This window comes from Crinia signifera, chromosome 1 (assembly GCF_055691185.1).
Source record: "Crinia signifera chromosome 1, ASM5569118v1, whole genome shotgun sequence".
Taxonomy (NCBI): Eukaryota; Metazoa; Chordata; class Amphibia; order Anura; family Myobatrachidae; genus Crinia; species Crinia signifera.
In genome coordinates, this window is record NC_139217.1 from 125,971,383 (window position 1) to 125,997,947 (window position 26,565).

Sequence of the window (26,565 nt, forward strand, 5' to 3'; positions counted from 1 at the left end):
CTTTTGGTTTTGTGGCTCAATGGATTTCTGAAAACAGAAATAAATAAAAAAAGGGAGTTACCCACCTTCTATAAAAATCATCTGAAGGTTGCTATAATAGTATGTAACAGATTGAGAAATACAATGAACAAGAAAGGTTTATTGTGTTAGCTCCCGCACTGGTTTCAGTGACAATATTTAGTACCAAGTTTAACACAATAAAAATAAGACCATTACAATATTTGCATGAGTGGATACATTTGCTTAGTTCTTAAGGGCAAAAAAAAAGGATATATATTATATAAATATATATATATTTTTTTACTAGATTTTAGTGCTCTTCCATGAAAAACCAAGTACCAAGTCATTGATTTGTGTCAAAGCTTGTGCAGATAGGCACTTCCCCTGTGCCAATTGAACATTCAGTCTGTGCTATATTCAATACTTGGAGAACATAGCTCTGCAAACAGGGCTCAGGAAAGTTTCCACAATCTACACAAATGTTTACCATGAATAGCAGTACATATGATGTGATGGTTTGATTCCCACCATGGCCCTAAGTGTGTGGAGTATATTTTACCTGTACTTGCGTGGGTTTCCACTGGGTACTCCAGCTTCCTCCCACAATCAAAAAATATACTGGTTGGCTAATTGGCAAGTGTGTGTGTGTGCGCGTGCGCATGTGTTTAGGGCAGACTGGAAAAGTTCTATGATTATAATAGAGGATGGATATAAATGCAGCACACCATATCCATTTGCACCCATGCAACTGTATATCCAGGATTCACGATTATTGCCGAGTGTATGGTATGTCCTTTGCTCAAAGGGTACAATGAGATGAGTGTGCACCAAGTAACAGACACAATACCCAAAATGCCGCAGGAACAGAGAACTTGCATATGTGTAAGAGGACTAACACTCCTGATGGTATTTAAATACTACTGTATGAAACTTAGAACAATATAAATATGCAAGAATAATTTAATGCCAATTTGGGTAACATCTATGAATTTCATGTTCAACTTAAATCTGCATTCCTTACTGTAAAACATTTATAGAAAACCAATAAAGACAAATGTTTTTACATGAACAGGAAGAGAATGTACATGCCTTTACAGTAGTATCACACACTTTAGCAGAATTATATGGTAGACTTTGGAACTTGGCTTTGTTCTGATTATATTCCGAAACGGTTTAAAAACGGAATTCTGAAACATTAGTTTTCATTTTTTTTTTCAGATTAAAAGGGGATAATATTTATATTTCACTGGTTACTAAATTCATAACAGTACAAGAATATCCGGCTAAGGCCTTTGAATACACAATTGCACTGCTTTGGCTTGCAAATAAGCAAATCCATGAATGGGTAAAAGGTCAAAGCAAGCTACAGTATGGGAAATATTAAATATCATGTTAAAAAGGTAAATAACAGCTAGGATTATACAAACTAATTTGCATAGGATATTCAATATAAGGCAAAGCAGGTGTTAAGTTAAAAATTTCAATGAAAAAGGGCACAGTGGTGTGAAAACATTCTATACTTGGCTATATAACAGCAGAAGTCACAGTATTGTGCTAGCACTAGAAACATGGTAGATGTCTCAATGAAACATTACAGTATTAGAACCTTTACACATTAACATGCTTACATCTCACTGTAACCAAAAAAAAAACCTGATCAGTGTATTAAGCACAGAAGTGCTATTGAAGTACCTGATTAATATTAATCTACCTTCTGTATGCCACTTAAAAAAAAAAAATGCTACTAAGAAAAAAAAAAAAAAAAAAAAACAGAATGACAAACACCATACACGGTGTGCACGTTAATTTAATTATTTTTGTCTTTATGTAAGATCCTACCCTGCAGAATCTTTACCAAATTAACATAAAACATGTACTAAGAACCACAGTATTGAAGAAATGACTTACATAATTGACCATTACCATTAATTACATTTGGTTAAAATATTACAGATTTTAACTTCACATCACCTCCCGGATGTTTCAGTACACCAACATAAAAGGTTTCTGGAGAGATGCTGTAAGTGACAAAAGTCATGACATCACACTTTACAAAACCGCAAAAACCTAAGCTGATTTATTGGAACAAACTAATAGCAACATTAATATGTATGGTAGAAGAACAGGCTTGTCAGAACTAAATATATTTAAAATTGAACTGTAATTGCCAGTCAAACCCCGTTTCTATGAATACCAGATTCCATTTTATAAAAGAGGCTATCTAATCCTAACAATCCCCATGACTATATCTGATCATCCATTTTTAGTCAATGGAGGTTGAAGTTCCAACACCATAACTTGCCTGCTTACCAGCTGAGGATTGGACAATCACACTGCTGGCAATCCTCTCTTAATAGCTCCATGGAAATCAATTGAAGTGGACAGGATGGATTGTAAAAACCATGGTATAAGCAACAATGAGAAAGAAATGGTAGACGCTACTAAAGGTGTGTTTGGTGTAAGTAATATTAGCGCTGGTTGTCTAAAATAAACAACCCCATTAGGACAATGGCAAAGAGAACTAGGGTTTGCACGAACCTGGAAAGGGGTTCATGTGACCATCTCTTCCTATTACTGCATGGGAATTTTTACATATGTGAACCTTACCCAATTCTTGTAGGTCTTAAATCATCCTGATGTTCAGGTTTAAAGGCCCATTAATTAAAATATATTACAAATCACACCAGTCTCCAAATAATAATTTTGAAGAGGTGGGAAAATAAAATTACACTTAATTATATGTATTTTAATTTATAATCCGTAATGAAATTCTAATTACATAGGCTGTAAAAATGAATTGCACAACTGAACATATGGTTCTGCAGGTTGCAATAAGAGACTTATATGTTTTATATTCCAAATTTGGAACTGAATGTCAAAAGCTTGAGAAAAACAAAACCTACACGAAGGATGGTAATTTTCTGAAGTCCAAAGCAAATACTTGTCACACAGATGCTCATATCAATATAAAATAAAAGGAAGCGTATGTTTAAAATCAGAAGATACAACAATTAATGTTTTGACTATGATAGAAGACCAGCATTATGCTACTATGCACTGCAATGCATTAGTGGCCAATCTACCACATTAAAGTTCATCTAGCTTTTAGTTGTATTAGTGTATGAAATAAAACAAAGACATCAGCTGTGTTAATAGCAAAGCTGGTGTTAGGAACAAGAACCATTGTTTCCACCACAAAAAGTGCATAAAACATAATACTACAAAACATGGCTAAATGTGTTAAACAAATGGTCCTTGTTGGGTCATAGTAAAATATTTACATTTAAGTTTGAGGGTTACAGTGCACAAGTCAGTCTCACTGGATCTTCGTAAATGTCCTTAAAGGGAAAATTCCATTTTCACAGAATTGAATACAGAAGACATTAAGCTGCATCGATTCAAATGCAACTCGCTTGACGTGGAAGATGCTAGAAACATTCATTTGACGCTCTTAGTTGGTGTTTCGGAATCAGTAGACTGTCTCTCATCAGTCCATGCTTTTCTGGTATTAGTTAGCGCAAGGGTTTTCTCTTTGTCAACTACAACATAATCCACCTTTTCTTCTGCAGCACTGCTCCCTGATCCACTGCTCTTTTTCTACAGATAAAACAAAATAATCATCATTAACCATCATTTAAAATAATTTTTTCATATTTATAAAATAATAGTTGGTACTCTTTACCTAGCACGGCGCCCACGATTTTGATCGTGGGCATCGCAGGTAAAAAAAAATCGCAGGCATCGCGGCCATTGAATGCACTAAAAATCGTGTGCGATGCGACCGACGCGATGCCCGCGATTTCCCATAGGGATCAATGTTAAATTTCTCAATTGACCCGATTTTACTGTTCAATGCCTCAATGGACCCGATTTTTCCATAGGAAACAATGTTAAATGGCCCACAGAGGCCAAATAGCCACCCTGAAGTGTGAAATGGCCCCCACAATTGTTAACGCCACCCCACGATCAACGTCAACCCGAAGCGTGGCGAGCGCAGCGAGCCCGCGAGGGGCGGCGGTACGCGTCCTACGACCTTTTCATACCCCCACTATCCACGTCGGCGTGGAGTTGAGAATAGAATAGTGTGGCGAGCGCAGCGAGCCACCGAGCCCCGCGAGGGGACGCGGATATCTTCACAGGTAAACGCGTCCCTTCGCGGGCTTCACAGGTATCCGCGTGCGCTCGCCACGCTTCGGGCTCGGTGGCTCGCTGCGCTCGCCACACTATTCTATTCTCAACTCCACGCCGACGTGGATAGTGGGGGTATGAAAAGGTCGTAGGACGCGTACCGCTGCGCTCGCCACGCTTCGGGTTCACGTTGATCGTGGGGTGGCCTTAACAATTGTAAGGGCCATTTCACTTTTTAGGGTGCCTATTTGGCCTCTGTGGGCCATTTAACATTGTTTCCTATGGAAAAATCGGATCAATTGAGGCATTGAACAGAAAAATCGGGTCAATTGAGAAATTTAACATTGTTCCCTATGGGAAATCGCGGGCATCGCGTCACACCCGATTTTTAAGTGCATTCAATGCCCGCGATGGGCGCCGTGCTAGGTAAAGAGTACCTAATAGTTCTTCTAGGGTTTTATTTTTAGAAAGTATTTTATCAAGTACAGGGGTTAAACAAAAATGGAAAAAATGAGGTAATTTCTTAATAAGGTGAAGTGCCGACATGGCATGCAAGAAGGCATGAATTCTTCTTGGTATGGACTAATATAAATGCTAGATGGTTGACAATGGAATCTTAAACCGTTCTTCATTCAAAACTTGTTCAGGTTCCTGGAGTGACGTTGAAGGCAATAACGTGACCGGACACTGTTCTTCAAAACAGACCAGGATATTTATGTCTGAGACACCTCATCTACATGCACAGAAAACCATGGCTGGACAACACAAGCAGTATGAATCGGTATCTGATTAGCTTGGTAACAGGTGTTACCTGCCAAAAACAATGTTTCCACCATGGGATGGACCTGGTTGGCCAAAATGTCTAAACTGGCAGTGACCGAACTGTGCATAGCGATAATGGGGACAACAGAATTATATGGTTGCTCAAATCATCACCAACTCCTCTATCATACTTCACTCTTGGCACCAGACTATCCTGATCATACAACTAGCTTTGCTTTCTTTACACGTAAACTAATTTTGCGGTTGGGAACAGGTGGAAGGACAATTCATCCAACCAGATGACCATCTTCCATTACTCATCAGTCTACGATGTGAGTGTGTTATACCGCTCTCCTCGCTTTTTCGCATTAACCAGGTTTATCAGTGATTTGGCAGCTCACCCATGAATATCGTACTTGTGAATTTCCCTCCTCATTGTTATTTATAGACACAGGGTGTGGAATACAGGAATTTAGGTAAAAGTCACTGTCACAGTGGTGGTCTTCTTATAATACGCCACAAACATCCTCACCCAATTTACACTTTTGTACCTGCTGGTGTTTAGCTGATGGTATATGCCATCATAACCTTTGATTCAGTTCCTCGCGATATCCCGAATAAACAAACGAAAAAATCCCACATAAACAGCAATGTTTTTACTATTGTGGCTGTAGACACACATAGGTCCACGAACTGCTTACAGATTCCATTACTTTTGGGCCGAAATATAGAAATTTTTCAGGAAAAAAAAAAGGCTAGAATTGAACTGCCCGAAAAGAAGAAAAAACATTGGGGGAAAGAAATTGCTGCAAAACCTATTTTTTTCTTTTCAGAAACATATTTGGGCCCAATATGTCCACCCATATAAAAAAATTATTTTTTTCACAAGGCAACTACAATATAAGTAATTTCCATCATAGGGCAGACATTCTGGGGGCACCTCTGTAGTTTCTAATATTCCTACCATCACTAGCAGGTAGAATTCCAACAATTCTGACTCATGGGGGCTGTGTCATCACAGAACGAATTGCATGACTGTCGCACTTGAAAAGCACTTATGTTCTAAGCATTGGAATTCACAAAATTCTCCTGCAAGCCAATCTCTGCTAGGGGTCAGAAGGTTTAACAACTATAGAAATTAAATGGGAAAAATAAACCGGACGTTCGTAAAAAGTATTTGGGGATTTTATTGATCATGCAATTGGCTGAAAACCAGAGAGGAAAAAAAACAAACTCATGGTTTATATCATCTCTAACTGCACTATGAGAAATTGGTCACGCACTTTTCTCGGAGGTGTTGACTTGCCAGAATCCAGATCCAAGTCCAAATATTCGACCTGCTTGTCTCCTTTAGGTTTCACCATAGGACTATTCCCTCCATCAAGGTTGTTGTTCTCAAATAAATTCTGTAATTATAAAAAAGGGGGTAAATAAAATATTCCAAACAATCAGCACATGTATTTGGTCAAAGCATGAATGCAAAGAGAAGGGGTCAAATGTAGGGTGTGAGAATCAGAAAGTGAGAGATTTGGGGAGAATTTTCTCATTTTTTTAACGCAGCAATCATTTACGTGGCAAAAATCAACCTGTTTTTTCAGTGTAAATGATTGCTGCCTTAGAAAGTGAGAGATTTTGGGAGAGTTTTCCCATTTTTATTTTATTTTTATTCTCACACCCTATTACATTTGGGCCAAGGCGTTACAGAATGTACACACACATAGACAATGTATTGAAATGGACTGTGATGACACAAATTAATGGCCATAACCCCTTACTGATAATGAAATCAAGCTTTCTGAATGAAACTGAATTGTTTAACTGAATAAAGAACAAATAAACACCCCACATATTTTGTTAGTGCAATACAGTTACAGTATGTAGCAAATATTATCCATATTAATGTACACGGTTAACATTTATGCACAATAGTTGAAGGTGCTTATATAACCCAGCTATCACATTAGCGCAGTGGTTCTCAAACTGTGGGTCGCGACTCCATGTTGCTGACAATCAGGCTGATGACTTTTCTAATCTCAGTCAGTGATTCAAGGAGTCTGAAACATCTGTTGAATGGTCTAATATTTTAGACTCACATTATTTTGTGCCTCCACAATGCTGCCATGTATGTGCTGTCCGCTGACTACACATGTGATGTGATGACCTTCAGCAGTAACTTGCTGGGGTCCTGTAATTGAGGACCCCTGCATTAGCAAATAGAGTGGTTATTCTGAACTCAGCAAGAAACAGTACCCAAATTGCAAATTATAGGCCAATATCAGTTATCTAAAACTGTATGACAACATTTTAGCCAAAATACTGAGGGTCTATTTATGAAGTGAAAAAAGTGGAGAATTTGCCCATGGCAACCAAAAAAAAACACTTGATAAATGTTACTTCAAAGCTCATTGGTTGCATTTGGGACGTCTCCACTCTCTTCCCTGCTTTATGAATAGATGACCAGATCCATTTCTTACACTTTTTTTGTCGTTCCTGATCAGGTTGAATTCCTTTCCAGCCAGTAGGCATTGGACAACACCAGGTGAACTGACCTGATCCACTCAATTCATGAACAGAAATGTTCCTAGCACTAAGTACCTGATTCAGACCCACTCCCTTGGCAGCATATATATTCGCTGCCCAGCTAGTGGGTATGCAAGTGGGTAGTCACTACTAACATGCATTTTCCAGATCACCTAGCTGGAGCACAGGAGTAGTCACTAACACGCATTTTCCAGACCACCTAGCTGGAGCACAGGAGTAGTCACTAACACCACACATTTTAAAACATGTGGTCCCTGACACATTCTACAGATTCAGAGGTGGTCTGGAAAATATGAACTGTTGGTAGATTTCTAGGACCGGTTTGGCCACCACTAACCTAAGCAAATTCAGCAAAGGGACAAAATGTAATGGAAAGATGGCAGGGTTGGAGCATCTCGGTCTTGTTAGGTACTAACCACTGTATCTTGGGAACACCTATCAAAAATATAGCCCAAGAAAGACAATTGCTGTGCTAGCAACAGAGTCATTGGCACCCAAGGCTCATTGACACGTGGGGAATGAAGACTAGACTGCCTGGTCTGATCCCACAGAAGAGATACTGCAGCATAAAATCACTGGAAATGTTAATGCTAGCTATGCCCCCTGCCACATTGCAAAAATTATTCAGTTATGGTTTGTGGAAAATGAGTTCAAGATGTTGAAGTGGAATCAAAGTTCCCCAGATCTCAATCCAACCAAGCATCTGTGAGTTGTACTGGAAAAACAGGTCTGAGCCATAGCAGCCCCACCTCATAACTTACAGAAAGGATTGGTTGCCAACATCTAATACCAGATAGCATGGGACACCTACAGAGGTCTTGTGAAGCTCATGCCTCAGCAGGTCACAATGGTTTTGGTGACACAAAGGGGTCCTACACAATATTAGGCAAGTGGTTTTAAAACAATGACTGATGGGTGTAAACTTCCCAATTCAACATGATTACAAACTCTTGTACATGGTTCACACAAAAATACATGTTCTCTCTTCCATACTCATACAGTCCTCTGAATCCCTAAACCAACACTGTTGTGTAACCGGATCTCACAGTCCTAACAAATTCTTGTTCAATGCACTTTTACCTGCGAATATACATCTGTTCGTGGTTTTTCCACAGATCCTATGTATTTTCACCAGGTAAGGTAACATTACCATAACGATCAAAGTGCCAACATTCATTATGCAGATATGGTCAAAATGCGACATTTAAAATGTCATCATGAGATTTTTTATGATTTCTTTCTTTGAAACCGACCTGTTCTTACGTCATGATCCAAGTGGGAATAGAATTCGATTATAATAGTGTACTGAGCGCGAGCGAGCCTGCGAGGGGATGAGGCACAGTTATACAGTGTCCATGTCAACCTAGGCACCCCCCCCCCCCCAAAGTTAACATTTTTGACATGTCAACATTTTAAAATGTCTTTTTGACCATGTCGGCATAATGAATGTTGCCATTTTGAACCTGTCGGTATGTTGTCTGTCTGCCAATGCTTGTCTGTATTTTGGGAAATCATACTGAACCCAGTGATGCACAGCACAATGGTTTCACCTGCGTAACGAGAATGTTAGTCACAGTAACAGGTCATCCAAATACAAATAGTGTAGTTACTGTAATAATATGCACATGTATAATTAAAATATAATTGTAATTAAATTGTATTTAAACTTCCATTGGGTACTTCAGGTGGCCATGCCCCATAAATGCTAAAAACAAAGTATGTGCATCATGTTCATATATTAAACCATTTATTGACCAACAGAATGCAGATGTGGGAAGAAACCGCCTCATTTCTCCTTTCTGGCACACACAAGATTCTATTATCTGATAGAATGTAAACAGAATGGTGTGTAATTTTGCTACCAGTTGTTCTTTTATGTAAAGACACTAATATTATGTCAAGTTCATTTAAGCAAATCCATTATAAAGGAAAACTACTCATCCTAAATAATAAAAGGCTAACACTGCTCCTTGCCTCTATGGGGGGAAATTCAAGTGTTGTGTGTGCTGGCGTCCACTAGATGACCCGATGTAGCAATTCAAGTGCTGCTCTGTTCTGGTGCGCACAGCCGCTGACATTTTCTGTTCTGTTATTTTGACAGTCTGGAAACTAGTTTATAATCAAATCTAATTTCCGAGGAAGTTCTATTTCTGCTTATAACGTATTGCATCAGACTTTCAAAGTTCAAACTTATGAGACAGTACAGCTTCAGAAGGAAATAGTGAATATAGAGTATACCTACCGGGCCATCAGTGGGGAGATTTGGGTTCATGGGTACATAATTCTCTTCACTGTCCAGCGAGTCACTGCTGGAAGCTGTGCTATGAACCGAATCCGGTCTGGGAGGCATAGGGAATCTGGAAGAGCTAATAGCCACATATTAATTTACAAACATCCTGCACAATTTGTAAGGTAATGACAAAATTACTGTAGATCACTACTGATTTTAACGATTTTTAAATACATATTAGGAAACTGTTGGCAAAAAGATACTACACCCTCCACACCTCCCTTGTTGTAAAAGAATGTCAATACTTCAAACAATTTAGGCGATTAAAAATACTAGCATAAACATTAATAAAAGTTGCATGTAAACCCTATATTTTAAATGGCTGAAAACAAGGGTTTCGGTGATGCAGGCCAAAGCTGGTCCTCAATGGTAATTAGCCTGGTAATATAAAACGTACAATATAAACAATAATGCTTAACTTACTCTCGCGTGAAGCTTCTAGTGACAGGAGAACGTACGGGCAATTCTTCCCACTCAGGTACCGGCTTTATTTCCAATGGTGCTGGCTTTACTGCACAAAAACACACAAATGTGAAAATGTTTTTACTTTTTAAAATTAGTCACAAAATGGAACTCTAAATTTTGAACGCAAGTTTTCTTTATTTCTAAAGCATAGCTATTACTGTCATCCGTGTGTTTCAGATTCCATACCCTGCCATATTATTATACACGTATGGTATATATGCATAGTATTTTCCCCTATAAATTATATTCCCACAATAGTTTGGCCAAGATTGCTAAAATAGAAATTAATTCCAGTCCCTTTTCCCCAACACATGGCATTCCACGCTTCTTTATGGAGATGACTAAATCCCAGCAAGTTGTTGCTCTTTTTACTCCTTCTGCCTTTAAGAACTTTATTGATGGATTCTCTGAGGAAAAGATTCCACATTTATATCAGCTCTAAGAAGCAGAGGCCAAACTAATGTTCCAATAATTATTTTGACTAAAGGTGGCAGCTTTCTGTGCCATCAGTGGGACTGCCAATATAAAAGTCTGCTGGTACAGGAAAACATCTCTGGCCAAAATCAGCGTTTCATCTCAAATATAAAACTTACATCTTCGACTGCTTTAGAAGTTCTTATGCAAGCAAACTCGCATTTTGGGAGTTATTTAGCCTTTATGGGGTAGCTGTACGAAGCAGTGATAAGTGAGGAGAAGCGAGCCAGAGGAGAAGTGGCCCATGGCAACCAATCAGCACTGAAGTAACATCTAGAATTTGCATAATAAAAACTTATACAGAGCAGGTGATTGGTTGCCATGGCCCACTTCTCCTCCCTTATCACTGATACATCTACCCCTAAATCACACAATGTGATTTGCCATTTTATATCATTCACACAGAAGGTCTAATACTGTAAATAGTTTACAGCCTTAAGCAATATCTTATCAATAAAAGTTGCTATATTATATAAACTGTACCGCACAAACTGCAGTGCACAGATAACTCAATGGGCTGTATTCAAATGATATTGCCACCAGCATCCACTAGAGGGCATCCAGCGGACACGGGATCGACATTTAAGTTCGCCAACCCGGTCTGCAATCTCCAGTTGCTTTAGAAGGGAGATAGTGCATGATATACAGTATCAATTGAATATGGCCCAGTGAGTTAAGTCACAACCAAAAACAGTTGGTTTTGCTTTCTAATAAATACAAACCCAAGAGACCATCACTCATTTATTAGAATACAAATCAATGCAAACGTCTAAATTCACTAATCAAACCATAATAAACATACACTTCATTTAAATAGCCTCAGACTTAAAAAGACAAAGGCTACCACCCTCACTGTGCAGTACATTATCATGGCTAATTGAATCTGGTCCATAGTATGCTTTATATTTGAAAGCAACTGTATGGGGGGGGGGGATTAATAATCTACTGTATGTTTTGATTTACTTATTATGAAATTTTTATGCAATACAAGGATGGAAAACAGACAAATGAAAAACATCTAGTACAAACTTACGTAAAGTATTTCGATTTTTACTAACTGTATATTTAATATATTTTCCTTTACAACGCCAAGACTAGCGGCATTAATAACTGCAGTGGTATTAACATACGGTGCAGTGCAGGCTTCAGCATTGCTATACATGTGTGCACAACAGTTGAAAACAGGACACAGAGGAGAACTAAAGTACATACCCTTTTTTCTTCTGGGAAATTCACCTATGGTTTGTGAATCGGTTCGCTCTAAACCAGGAGGTTTAGGTCTTAAAATTTTAGGGCTTTGACCTAATTGGCAAAAAGAAGACTTTAATAAAATGATTGTCTCTGTAAAAAAAAAAGGCAGGAACGAAAAGTGGGATTCTGCATGGAAAGCAGCGGAACCCAGGCAGCACAGCAGGGTTAATTTACTCAGCAAAAGCAGCCCCGTCCAGAAACCATTTCACAGCTAAGCTGCTCTCATGCTGAAAGTGGAAGCACCAAATTGTAAAGAAAAATATGCTGCATGCCAAAAGCTTGTCTGAAGCCAGCAACACTATAAGCCAGGATTATTAAAAGGTAACCTTTATTCTCCATTTCCGTCCCCCACAGCAACTGCTTAGAGTACACACAATACTCACCTAAATCACAAAATTTTACATTTTTTTTTTTTTTTAATAGAAAACAATTTTAGTAATCACCTGCTGTAATAGAACAGAACAGGCTTGTACTGCCACAAAAATGCCAATACTAAATAAAAATAGATGTTGGAAAAAAATATGGATTTAAAAAAAATGATATACTGTACAACAATATTAAAAAAGCTTGTTGAATGGAAACCGGCATCCATTTAACATCTATTACGATCAAAATATACCAAAGACTGAGCCGTTTCAGAAAGGAAAATAAGTCATGGCATATTAGTGTACTCAGCCCAGTGGTTATGCAATAAAAAAAGCTTTCAATATAAAAATGGCTTGTTTTGCACTGAAATATTCTAGAACGTACAATATAGCACAGTCCAGAACTAAGACACTATGATGCATTCAGTTATAATGAAGACCAAGGGGCTACACCCCACCTTCCCTTGACCTGTGTGGTTGGTGGCATGAATATAATTGCCCCAACCTTAAAAGTCACTCAGCCTGGTGCTCACTGGTCACACTTTGATTCTGAAGTACAGTCACATACACATTGCTTGGCAATTAATGAAATGATACTAAGGATGAATAAAGAGGCTTAGTTTATTAAGATGCCAGAGTATCTCCCATAAAGCTGGGTACGTGCTGGGCCAATATCTGCTCAAAATGTGGGTTTGGGCCAATTCGGAATGACATAGTGGGCATATTGCTCACTATGGAAGACTTGCAGGTGCACACGTTGTGGTGCACCTCACACCTAGCAATACATTTAGTGATGTTAGGAAGGAACAATAGGTTGTTCTAACCTTCATTACATCGTCCAGTGAGCACCCAGTATCTGATGTCGGCACTATGGGCTGGGGACACAATGTCCCAGTGTATAACCAGTTTAGGCATGCAATCCACAGCATAACTAAACACCTTCAGAGAACCTCCCTCCAATTTTGCTCTAGGTATAGCAAAAGAGGAAATTTCTATATTTAAAAAAAATGTCCTTAATGTTCTTTATTTAGTGAAAAGAAAAACAAAGTCTACTTGTGTTTAAGTGGAAATGGATGCTTTAGTCAAAACAGATTATACTTTCAATACGTGTTTATTTCAAACAGTATGCTGGTAGTTACACATCTTACAATATCCCATAAGACATTTAAGCATGAGGGCTTCCCTTATGTCAACGTTCTAGAAGGTTGTAACTTTTACTTCACTTCGGATAACTACCGCTAAACCCAGTTGAATAAAAACACAAGACACTAGATGGCGGGAAGAAGGTCCAAATTTATTTTTGACTTCCATCAAGTTGGTGGCACAGGAAAAGTATTTGCAAACACACTATTCAAGTTTGATTATAGATGTGGACAATCCTACCCACCCCATCCTCGGGTAGGCACTGAGGTAACACAATGGACTGGGTTTTTCCAATCCTACTGAACAAAACTCCATCAGTAGTAGGGTGACGGCCCGAGTTTGAACTTCTATCTCTCCCTGATCAGGTTGACAGTAGCCTCCATGATTACTCAATATCACCGGAGGTCATGACACTACTACAAGTACTGCTGTCCACAAAGACACATTTGTCAAACTGACATAGATGTCCTCTACCGGTCATAAAAGAGACAACACATTCTTGATCATCCTTTTGTTCCAACCAGCCAGTTCGGACAATAAATCTGTAGATGTATGACCAGCTTTAAGGGGTGTACACACGGATCGATCCTTCTAAGCGATTTTGACTACATAGTCAAAATTGCTTAGAAGGTTAGCAAAGATCACTGTGAAGGTTAGACAAATCTCCCTATAATAATCGCTTAGTAAAAAAAGAGTTGCCAGGCAAGAATACTTTGACTAGATCGCTGGTTGTCTAGTCAAAATTACTGATATTCACTGCTGAGGGAGATATTCACTAGGCGATCTGCAATGCATACCAACCAATTATGTTAATTCTAGTATAGTCAAAATCGCCCATAGACAAAACCGCTTAGTCAAAATTGCCCATAGACAAAATCGCTTTGTTAAAGTCGCTCATTAGCAAAAATTGCTCCATGTGTACACCCCTTTAGACCTGGGATCAACCCTGAAAAGCCCTGTTCTGATTATCCATGCAAATATGTCATCAGAAATGTCATTAGAAATGGACATTTTTCTTGCTGTTGTGTCCGGATAATTCCTCTGGCTTCAAGCAGCTTTGCAATGTTTTTATAAACAATAGTATCTTTTTCCTCCTCCTTCTTATGCTGAGCAGCATTCTGATCTCCTGATCTGTGCAGGTCGCCATGCTGCCTGTCTCCTCCGCTTTCCAGGGCTCTGGATGATGACAAGAAACCTCCAAACCGAGGCATTTTTATAGTCCTGTGTACAGAATCCTGGGGTAAGGCACATTCACATTGCTCCGCATCCTGGTTCGATTCCGGATTCAACCCTGATGGCGACCTGGGATGAAATGCCGGGACGCTTGACCTGTGATATTCTTTCAGGACCCTTTAACACTGAGTAAATTCCCAGGTTGTTGCACGTTCATGTGCAATAACTTAGGAAATATTTGTCAGTGTTAAAGGGGTATATGGTACTAATAAACTCACGCCTAATCATGTATAGCCTTAAAACCTTAACTGCTGGAGTGCCTTGAGCACCACATTTTGGAACCACTGCAGTATGCATAAAATCATTCAAAAAATGAAACAAAATAATTCTGAATTGTTTTTAATAAACATTTAGTAACTATGGAACAAACAAAAGTGAAGGTTGTTTCCTTTGATAACAATTTCTACAGCGAAACACGTGTCAGGTACATTTTAAACACAAGTTGGATTTCCTGGTTCATTACCATTAGAAAAAATAGCTATGAACCAAGTTAGTCAGCCACAACATGTTTATTTTTTTTATAATGCATAACGTACACTTTTAGAAGACCAATCACGAATATACAAATAGTTGTCCATGTAACAGAGAAATATCTGTTTGGTTTAAAGACGATTCATATACTATCTGCAGATACAAATTTGTTAGAAAGCTACATTTTGTTGCTCAAGGGTACAACAAAAAATAATCATAGGTTATTCTTTAAAGATTTATTAAATCAAAAAGTAAAATACATCATAACATCAATTGCAGCAGAGAATCACACTCAAACTGCTTGGCAGCTTTCCCCAAAATTAGCTAATCTATACCCTGGAGTAAATATATACATAGTACGGTGGTGAAGATGTACTAAGTCTTGCAGAGTTATAAAGTGGAGAGAGAAAGTGCATGCCAATCAGCTACTAACTTATTTTGCAGCTGTGTTTGAAAAATTACAGAAGCTGTTTTGCTGGTACTTTATATCTCTCCACAGCTTGTCACAACCCCAAGGCTTTGGGATAAAGTACAATGTATGTGTATATGTGCATTACTGCATTGGATATCTAAATATTACTTTTGGATATCTAAATATTACTGCTTAATGCAATATAGTTGTAAAACACCTTGGGGGAAATGTACTAACATGGGAGTTCTATTTCACATAGTATCTAATTGGTTGCCCATAGCAACATCCTAGCTATTCTCATCTAGGTGTTCAACAAATAAGTAGATTCTGATTGGTTGCCCATAGCAACATATCATGCGAAGTTTTGAAGTAGAACTCACATCTTAGTAAATTTCCTCGCCTGTATCAATTCTCAGCATGACTATTTCAAATAATATGTAACCGCAGTACCATCTGCTGGAATCCTCCCTATTTGAAAATTACCTACATTAAAAAATAATAATAATAATAATTAAAAAGCACATATGTTGTGTAATCTCCCACAGCACTTTATATTGCTATATTGGCACACAAACATAACTAGAATCTCATAAGGATATCTCTTATATATATGCCCAGATCTGTCACTGACTCCGCCCAGCGTTATACACACAGTCACAGAGTGACAGATGGGGCAAATAGCCTATCACCAGCAGTTTCTGCCTAATCCTTCCCTGTAAATGGCTAGGATTACCAAGAAGAGGAGGTCCCCTGGCAGCGTCCTCAATCCCTCGGCAGAATCCCCGACCCCAGCCACCAACCCCCCCCCCCCATCTCCCAGCAGTGATCCCATACCTTCCGAAATCCCCCGCCAGCGTCCCCAGCCACTTCTCAATCCCCCCACAGCATCCCCATCCGCACCCCCCCCCCTTGCAATCTCCCGGCAGTGTCCTCAGCCCCCCCTCAGTCCCCTCCCCCACGATCTCCCAACCGCATACCCGCCGGCAACCCAATTCCCCCCACCCCCAATTCTCAGCAGGGGAGACACTAGACACAGGTGCAAGCGTTTACACTGCTTGGGGCACTGGCTCCCTCTATTTCTCCAGCTGCAGCTAATTAAATGGCACATGGTGTTATACATTTGTACAATATGCCTGTTCCACACAGCGTCGCTTCTGCGATTCCCAAATACACCGCTCATACGCCACCTTTATGAGGGCGTGTGACCCAAGCTGCGCCCCGTACGCTGTCTCTTCGCAACCGGTGCAGAGCGGTTCCTTTCTATGGCTGCCGAGGATCTGCACCAGCTCCTGGATGCGATGGACAGCAGGTACTATCCCCTGGGCCTCGAGGATGTAGCAGTGGGCGGGGATGGCAAGAAGACGCACAAAAGATTTGTTACACCTACCATACTGCCTTACTGACATGTATTTTTGGGTGCTTATAGTGATTTCTGTGGCCTTACTGACATGTATTTCTGTGTGTGTACAGTCGCCTTACTGAATTATGTGGGTTTATGGAGATCTGGGCTGTATGTGTTTTCGAATGTGATATAAAGTGATTTTGCACAAATCTGCATCCCCACCTGTTTCCCCAGCACTTCCTCAATCCCCAGACAGCATCCCCGGCCCCTCCACCACCCCCACCCATAGCACCCTTGCACCCAACCCTCTCCCATGCAATAAAATACGTTGACAAGTTAAGGGGCGCAGCACCTTACGAAGGTGTGAATCACCTAGTCTTTTATATGCAAGAACTAACTATTAGCAGAAAGAATTTATGAAACTGCGATTGTGCCAATACAGAATAGCATAGATTTCTGCATTATAAACTGCAGTGGGTTTCTCCATGGGCGGATGAGGGCGCCCGTAGGCACAACGTTAATGGCTGCCCCCCCCTGCCTAATTGTATTATTTTTATTGATTAGTTATAAGCCCTCATTTAATGATTGCCAATTTAATATAATAATAAAAAAGCCAACAACTGTAACATTTTCTTTTATAATGTATACATATTTACTAAGTAGGACAACTTACAGGGGGCAGTATCTGCATGTCCTATTCAGTTACACTCTATTTAAGATGGAATATGGTACAGAGCAGTGGATATTTTGCAGTTACTGGTACATTTCACGCTGACAGTACTATCACATGCATCAAAGTGCCGCCTCAAAACATGTGCCGCCCCTAGGCACGTGCCTCACGGGAAATTTGGCACTGGGTTTCTCTCATTTGGACAGATGTGACTAAACACTACAGAAAACTATCTGTAGCATTACCTTTGGTTTATTTGTAGGATTGCAAATATACACCAATTTAGTTAGTTACAAAACCAATAAAAAAATCATCATCATATGCAGTTTAGTTTGCAGAGCATAGCTTATGCCTTATATCTATTACCTTTAAGTATGCACATATGGATTGTCTTGGCCTGTACTTGGTGTGGCCTGGTGTAGGAACAATGCACAATGGGAAGATACTCGTTTTGGATGCAGTGAAGACAGTGAAGATGCAGTGAAGACTCATATGATTATGGTCTACATGAATTATACTTGCTGTGATTATAACCGCTCAGTATGGTACATGACCTTTAAACTGTGTGTGTGTGTGTGTGCATGCATGTGTACATGAACATGATTTCAGGTACTACATTGAATTCGGACAATGATTCAGTAGCTAAGGGGTATATTTACTCCTTTTTGATTCTGTATTCAATTTGAAAGCTCATTTAAATAAATGAAAATCATATCAACATTTTTCACTATCCAAATGGTAAATTTACCAATAGTTTTTAAAATGGATTTCAAATGGAATTGGATGTGGGTTGATTTTGGCCAGTGGTTTATGGCTCAGATTTTTTTTTTATGTCCATTTCAAAATCCAACATAAAATCATCTATAAAACTGAATATAAAATCCAATAAAATAAAATTACTAAACACTTCCTTATTGTATTTATAATAAACAAAACATATCACATGCAAGAAACTGCTGTGATTTATCGAATATTATTTTTCCAGTGGTGATAAACCTGTGTATGCACAGGACCTGTTCTGTGAATGTGCAGGAGGGGTCCTGCATGGTCACTCTGGGCCCACTGCACCACAGCCTATCACCACTTGGAGGCATAAATCAAAAGACATAGGAGCAATGGGCAGAAGGGGGGAGGGGGTGACCCCACACTGACAGCTTCTCCACAGTTACATTAGCCGGGTGCTGCAGTGGGCTTTTTTCTTGCAGCACCCAGCTCTTGACAGAGAAAGAGCCAACACTGCAAATTCCGGATTTGCAGGTGCACATAGCAACATCCCAAAACTGCCATTTTTTTCACCAATTTCTCAATCACTCTGCATAAAGGCAAGAGCTCTGAGTGGCATAGCAGTTTGACTTTGGCACACGCACAGCATTTGAATGGGCATGTTGCCAATAATCTCTAAATGGCAAAATATCGGCATGGCGTTCATCATCTCTACTTTTATAGGCATAAAATCACCTGATATTTTGGGAGTTGTATGACGATTTTGTGTTCGATTTACAAATCGAATGTTAGTAAAACAGGGGACCCCTTATTTCCTAGGTAAATGTACCAATGTTTTGCCCATGTACAATTTTGAACAAATTCAGTTTCAGTAAATCTCCAGATTGCAAATTTGAATGAAAATCTAACACAATACACACAAAAAACCTCAAGTCTACCAGGCTATAAAGGCTAAAGGTAGAAGAGTAATTATATAAAGGAATTAAAATCACTCCAAAAAGTATATATGGCAAAATAATATGTATACATTACACCAGTTACAATGTAAAAAGAATATAAAAAGTAGTTTAAAGAGAGAATTTATTTTATTGCATTTCAAAACAGCCTATATTAAAAAGATAAAAAAAAAAAAAAAGATTTTCTGATTTTAAATGTTTTAATGAAAATGTAAATGTTACAGTAAACGAGAGAGAATTCCAACATAAGAATAACAAAAAAAATTGAAACTTGTATAAATCAAACTTGACACTGGACTTCACATGGGTAAATCAAACTGGACAATGGACTTCCCATGGGTAAATCAAACTGGACACTGGACTTCCCATGGGTAAATCAAACTGGACACTGGACTTTCCATGTGTAAATCGGTACTTATATGTTAGTTGGGCACCCATTAAGCTATTTGCTTAGTTTTCCGCGTACGCTTGCCACGCTTCGGGAACGGTGGTTCGCTACACTATATAAGATCAACTCCATGCTGACATGGATAGTGGGGGTTTGAGCATAGCAACTATAGTGGGTGCCCAACTAACATATAAGTACCTGTAAATCAAACTGGACACTGGACTTCCCATGTCTAGTGGACCAGTGTTTGCTTAAGAATGCAGTTTAGAATCTCAATGAAACAGACTTATTAGGCCAATACTTACTACTGGGTCTCTCATTGGCTACTCATAATATAAGTCTATGAAATGAATACAGTAACAACACACTATAAACACTGGGGTCTGTGATCACACAACTTAGCCAGGACTGTAAAACCCCTATGACCCCAATGTTTTACCAACACAGACACAGGGGAAACACATGCTTAACCCCTTTAACCACACACAACAGTATAAATGTACATGTTAAGAAATTAAAAAGCATACTGCAATCAATTTCAACTAAATATCAAATTATTTGAAATGTAGCTAGCTAGAAAAATATATATTCTATATTGAATTGTGGTCACTTCTAGTTATGGCTGCAGCTTCTTTTCATAAAATAATCTGTACCGTCAATGCATTAGCTAAAATGAAATAAATGCTTTTCTATTAACAAAAAAACAAAAAAAAAACACTGTAAATTTCTACTGATATATTAAATGTGTGATAAATACAAGTTGCTTCTATTTAAAAAAGAATTGATCTTACATTTAAAAGCAATACCTAATAAAACATTTGAATATGATAGAATGTGTACAAACTACAAGTGCCCCATCTTTTTAGATAAAGCCTGTGTCTGCACTTAACATTTTTGACCCCATATTAAGTGTGCCCATAGACCTGAATGATTTTATATCATCGTCTGGAAGCCATCGATAGTTTAGTACTGGGGTAGCCAACCCTAGTCCTCGAGAGCTACCAACAGTGCATGTTTTGAAGGTCTCCTCACAGAATAAAAAGTGAGCTAATTAGCTCCATCTGTGGATCTTTTAAAATGTGTCAGTGATTAATGAATGCAGCTGTGCAGCAGCTAGGTTGCCTGGAAAATGTGAACTGTTGGTAGCGCTCGTAGGCTAGGGTTGGCTACCACTGGTTTAGTATATCGCAGGTGCAAGGAGCAGTGTCTGCGCTCGTGCAGCTTGGGATTGTCTCATATTTCCACCCTATGTGGCTATTTAATGTCGGTTAAAAAAAAATAATGACATAGTTGGTTGTATATTACACAACTGGGAAAACCAGCTTTATTGTAGCCTTCCCTGTAACTCCAGCTAGCAGGAATGAACCCGTAGGAAAATATTTTCACATGTGGTAATGCAGCTTTAAAATCACAATTAATTATATACGAAACCCTTGGTACACTCCAGTGACAAAGCAGGAAATTGCCTATTTATGCCAGGCCCTTGGTTAAAAGTTTCTTAGCCCTATCTCTTTGTATTTGCAAAGCTCCCATTGAGATAGAAGTAAATTTGCAGCTACATGTGCCTTATGTACGGCAACAAAACATAACGCATGTGCAGTAACTCCCAGACCCACAATGACAATATGTGCCATCTCATTTGGCATGGAGTTTTGCTTTCACTTCTGTGTTTAACTTATGGTAAAAATGCACAATTACAAAGTCATTATGTGTATGGCCCTTCAACATTAACCAGGTTAAAAACTTGCCTTGTTTGCATTTAAGGAAAAATCCATGTAGAGCCAGCAGTGTATGTGGATGAATGCGACCTCTTGGGCATGTCAAATGCTTACATATCCCAAAATCTGTATAACTCCGATCCCCTACAAAGCAGATGCCAATGCACTGTGTGCACACAATGTAGAATGCCCACAGCTGGCCTCACATCCTGGAGTGAAACTAAGATGACTGCTACCTAAAGTCTGGCATACTGAATAATATAGGCATTTAATGGACACTTTCAATATATCTTACTGTATTATCCTTTCAAAGAATTAACATGACCATCTATATGTGGTAAAAGGTTACACATTCTCTTGAACATAGAAGCAACTTGTATTTTACAGTATTTTCCTTCCAACAAAAAACAATACTCTTATTGAATCCAGAAAATTTATTTTGGTCATGTATGTAGAATGTATTTTGTCAATGATGTAGGATTTAAGATACAGATGATGTTTTTTCAGGGCTTTTTTAGATTTGAAATAAACCTGCAGCACAGTAATATTAGTACAACCTACAGATAGGTTACAGTTATCCTAAGTTATGTAGAACATTCTGCCATTCTTGGCTTATTTGAACCCGATTTAAAAAGTTTAACCTATAAAGGTCCTGGTCTACTCCTTGTCTGGTCTGTAATTTCTAGATCTCTTACCCAAGCCACCGGTGATAATACAAACAAACCTTGATGCCAAAAACAGTATTTTACGGTGAAAAATTATTTACAAAAATGGAGAATATTTGAGAATGGGACAAGCAAAACAATAACGTGAAGACCACCTTTGTAGCAGGTAGAAAAAGCCTAAATCTGTAATGAGGCCTACACACATAGCGATGAGCTTTCTGAGCGATGCTCAGCACACATTGCTGCATAGAGATGTGCCGCTGAACGATCTGTCGGGACCTGTGTTCTCCGTTGAGAACACTGGCCTGACCACAGCGTTAATTAGATTTATCCTGCATGGTGGATATCACCTGTGCTAATGTTATGCCCCTACACACGGAGCAATGCGGGGGCATTTTCCAAGTGATCTTGTGAGATCGCTTAGGAAATACCCCTTTAACACTATGTATGTAGGCCCCATAACACTTATGTATATTCGATAGCTCTGTTTAACAAATACAATAAAAACATACAGTAGTAGGGGTAGGCCATCTTTAATATTTAGAAGACCCTCTGCGATATGTAAAAGGTTTCCTCGATTTAAAATAAACTTAACTATACAGAATGACAATAACCATTAACTGTTGACCCATCTGTGCACAGATTATATTTAAACAGTGATATAGTTAGAGGTTGTTAGGATCTTAAAATATTCTAGAAGCACCTTTCCAAACCAAAAATATCACCAACAGTCTTTTAGTTGCTTTACAGAAAGCAGGTTAGACTTTTAGCAGCAGTTGTAGTATTGCTCACTAGAGGCAGCAGTTTTCTCTGAAAACCCAACCTACCTTTTCTATCTGGTTTGAGATTTCTATCCACTGGAGGAGGCCCACAGTCAGTAGAGGGAACTGACCTCCTTGGTGGGGTCTGTGGACTGGACCTGAAGCCCATATGGGCTGGTGGAGGTACTTGCATTCCAAATGCTGAGAAGTCAAATGTGCCTGGAGTCATAGGTACATAGTTGGTTTCTTGGATAGGTTCCGTGCAGCTATTGGAATGCTGCCGAGGTGGAGAATTGGGGTTCATAGGAACATAGTTTTCATCTAACTCCTCAGTGGAGAAACTTCCCACTGCTAGCATGCTTCTGTTTTTCTGCAAGAATAAGGGCATACATTTAATGGTGAATGCATGAAGGCATCCAGGTCAATCTTGCGTACATATATGGTATCAATAAATCAAACAAATACTTACAAAATGACTATGAAAGCCCTCAAGCGAGCTTGATCTGTCACTAGTAAAGGGTCGAGGGATATCATAGAAATCTTGAGAACTTATATCTATAAAAACAAATCCATAAAACCAGTTATAAACATTTAAGAATAAGATGACAAGAAAAAATAGTCAAGCTGGCCATACATTAAAATTATTTGTCTAACTAGCCACCTAGTCAGGAAAATGTACGGGAGCAATTGACAATCTATTTGCTTCCAAATGCTGGAAAACAAACAGACAGATTTAATCACTTTGGGGGTATTCAATCTTGGGTCACAGCTTTCAAGCTGGCCTGACAGCTGTGACCCTGTCCCGTTCTTGGTCTGCTCAACCAAGAATTTGCAGGCAGGATTCAATGTGCCGCCTGCAGCAGGACGAGAAGAAGGAGTGGCCATGAGCTGCAGGCCAGGAAGAGGCAAGCTGCAACCGGGAGCTCATCAATTCCCAGCCGTTCTCGGCAGAATGAGCCAGACTGCTTGTGAAGTCGGGTTCATTCTGCCAAGATCCCCTGTTCAATGTGGTCAGGTAAGACATCATTGAATAGGGCCCCACAGTCATCTCCCCCGTCGGGAGATGGCTGCGGGAGATTGAATACCCCCTTTGTCTGAAAAAACATTTTTGTCCGTGGACGATCGTCATTAAATTGCCAGATTTGAATTACAACCAACTAGTTGGATGGTTAATCTTAAGGTGTATGGCCAGCTTTTATCACCTTATAATTACTGTAATGATATGATTGGGTAAGTGATAGCTCATAATGGCACTTAAAAAGGTGCATTTAACACAATTTAATAAAATAAAAAATAAACACTTTGATCTATAGCAATGAAACATGTTTTCATATAAATCAATTTAATTTGCTGTAGACTAGATAACAAAAAATAAATTTTAGGAGTCTTAATCATTTGTTATTAAAATAAGAGACAATCATAGAATTGATTTGTCCAGAATTTCATCTTTTGGTATCAGTCAGATATTTTATGGTCCTGACCATTCAATAACAGGATAAGAATCCAGTTTGATGACCAAATTAGAGAACATTCAGCCATCTGGCGCATTGGTCAAGCAGCTAAAACCTTGAACACAGAGATACAGGGTTTGTGGCTACACACTGCAGTATAGAGAAACCACAGTATCCAGTGTACAGATGCAAGCATCTATTTTTTTAGCCAAGAGAAAAAGAAACAAGTCTGCTTGTATAACAAATCTATGCAGATAAAAGTTTGAGACCTTGCACCACAGGCATAGAAAATCTTTTTTTTTTTTTTTTTTTTTTTTTAGAACAGCACAAACAAACAATAACTTTGAAACTACACTCTGTTAGAAGAGAGGACAAACTGGCCATGCAGTATAACGCACTGAACGAAACCTCACAAAAAGCGCTTGATTCTGATTTGCAGGGTAAGCTGCGAACATCTTACAACAGCTTACTGGCACCAGAGATGCCGCCCTGCGGATTTCCCTCGTTATCATGTTGGGGGATGTGTAACAAAGCCACATCCCCTCGCAAGTCTGCAGGAGAAAAAAAACATTTGATGGTCGCCAACCATGAAATTATTTTTCTTTGCTTTGCAAATAAAAGTCAATGGGAACGGATGTTAAGTGAGGTTAATTTAATTAATCAGGCAATACAGTATATAACGGATCATCCCGCTGTGATCAGGTGTTGTGTAGGAAGGCTCATTATGGGGCATATCCAGTTAGGCACAGGGAAGAGCTCAAGGTTTCAAGCTACTCAATAATTTAGCATTTTCCACTGAGACCATCTCCCACTGATGTCCAAAAAGAAAGCCCCAAAAAAGTGCAACATAGGTACGAGAACTTATCATGTGTATTTGCCCAAAAATAGGTGATTTTTCAACGGGAAGAACAGGCTCTAATTTGAGCCCCGGCCCAGGAAAAAATTACCACAGAACTAAAAGTTTTAGACCAGTGGTTCTCAGCTTCAGTTCACAAGTCCCTACAGATCATCTTTTCAGAATATCTGTCTGTGGAAGCAGGTGGGAGTATTACTGATCTATCAAAATATATTACCTCACCTACGCAAGAATAAATACATGCAAAAAACATAACCTGTTAGGGGTACTTATTTAATGAGTTAACAAGCACTGGGACAGATGTATTCAGCCTTAACAAGAGATAAAAGAAAGGGTGATAAAGAGATAAATGTCCAGCCAATCAGCTCCTTACTGACTTTTTTTCAAAGACAGCCTGTAACATGGCAGTTAGCAGGTGATTGGCTGGACGTTTATCTCTTTATCACCCTTGCATTTAGCTCTTGTTAAGGCTTAATACATCTGCCCCAATGTATGTAGACTCTGCTATGACTTATTTATAGGAATATTAATTTGGCAAAAACCATGTTTTACCATTTGATTAGCGCATACAGAGCCTCTTTTTCCATAATCTGTTGGAGTAGTAAAAAAAGAAAAACCCACAGAAATCAAGTAGAGCATTGTTTGCTTAAGGCAACATTTCCCAATGCCTGTCCTCAGGGAAAACATAAAATTGTCAACCCAATCTGCAAACCATGGCTGAATGCTAATAATCACATAGGGTGTCATCAGCGATGATCTGTTAATTGGATATGGGGAATTGTCCAGTATGTCAAATAAACCCAATCACTTTGCAATTAACATCTTTCAGCTGATGACAGGACACATCCTATTTCTACACAAGGGTGGGGAAAGTCCACCTCCCTAGGGAAGAAAAGCAGATATCATACACTAGGAAATACCAAACAGTGTATGGTCATAATATCTGATGGGAAGGGGGAGGAGGAGGAGGGGGGAGGAGGAGGAGGAGGGGGAAGGGGGAGGAGGAGGAGGAGGGGGAGGAGGCGAAGGGGGAGGAGGAGAAGGGGGAAGGGGGAGGAGGAGAAGGGGGAGGAGGAGGAGAAGGGGGAGGAGGAGGAGAAGGGGGAGGAGGAGATGGGGGAAGGGGGAGGAGGAGAAGGGGGAGGAGGAGAAGGGGGAAGGGGGAGGAGAAGGGGGAAGGAGGAGAAGGGGGAAGGGGGAGGAGGGGGAAGGGGGAGGAGGAGAAGAAGGGGGAGGAGGAGAAGGGGGAGGAGGAGGAAGGGGGAGGAGGAGGAAGGGGGAGGAGGGGGAGGAGGAGGGGGAAGAGGAGGGGGAAGAGGAAGATCCACTGATGGCATTACTTTACTTGTTATTCCATAAATAAATCTAAAAATACCTCCTGGGATCCCTCTACTGACTCATGAAGCTGCATTCCCCCATATGTTTCATGGGGGAAGCGATGCTGTGCAGCATAACGTACAAAGTACCCCCTTCATACATTCGGGGGGAGGTACTTAATAT

At 39.4% G+C, this 26,565-nt stretch overlaps 1 protein-coding gene across 4 annotated transcripts in view; it reads right to left on the reverse strand.

Annotated features, from left to right (window-relative positions):
* Window positions 1-946: 946 nt before the first annotated feature.
* Window positions 947-26,565, reverse strand: part of GAB1 (GRB2 associated binding protein 1) — a 90,585-nt gene continuing 64,966 nt past the window's right edge. For 3 of the 4 annotated variants that reach the window (XM_083173146.1, XM_083173170.1, XM_083173160.1), the window contains exons 5-11: window positions 23,228-23,313; window positions 22,825-23,128; window positions 11,873-11,962; window positions 10,145-10,232; window positions 9,674-9,797; window positions 6,174-6,296; window positions 947-3,597 (exon numbers count right to left, since the gene is read on the reverse strand). In XM_083173146.1, the coding sequence (XP_083029272.1) occupies window positions 3,439-3,597; window positions 6,174-6,296; window positions 9,674-9,797; window positions 10,145-10,232; window positions 11,873-11,962; window positions 22,825-23,128; window positions 23,228-23,313 (974 nt within the window). In that variant the 3' untranslated portion in view covers window positions 947-3,438. The remainder of the gene's footprint in view (window positions 3,598-6,173; window positions 6,297-9,673; window positions 9,798-10,144; window positions 10,233-11,872; window positions 11,963-22,824; window positions 23,129-23,227; window positions 23,314-26,565) is intronic. The other variant, XM_083173154.1, reaches the window with a different exon arrangement.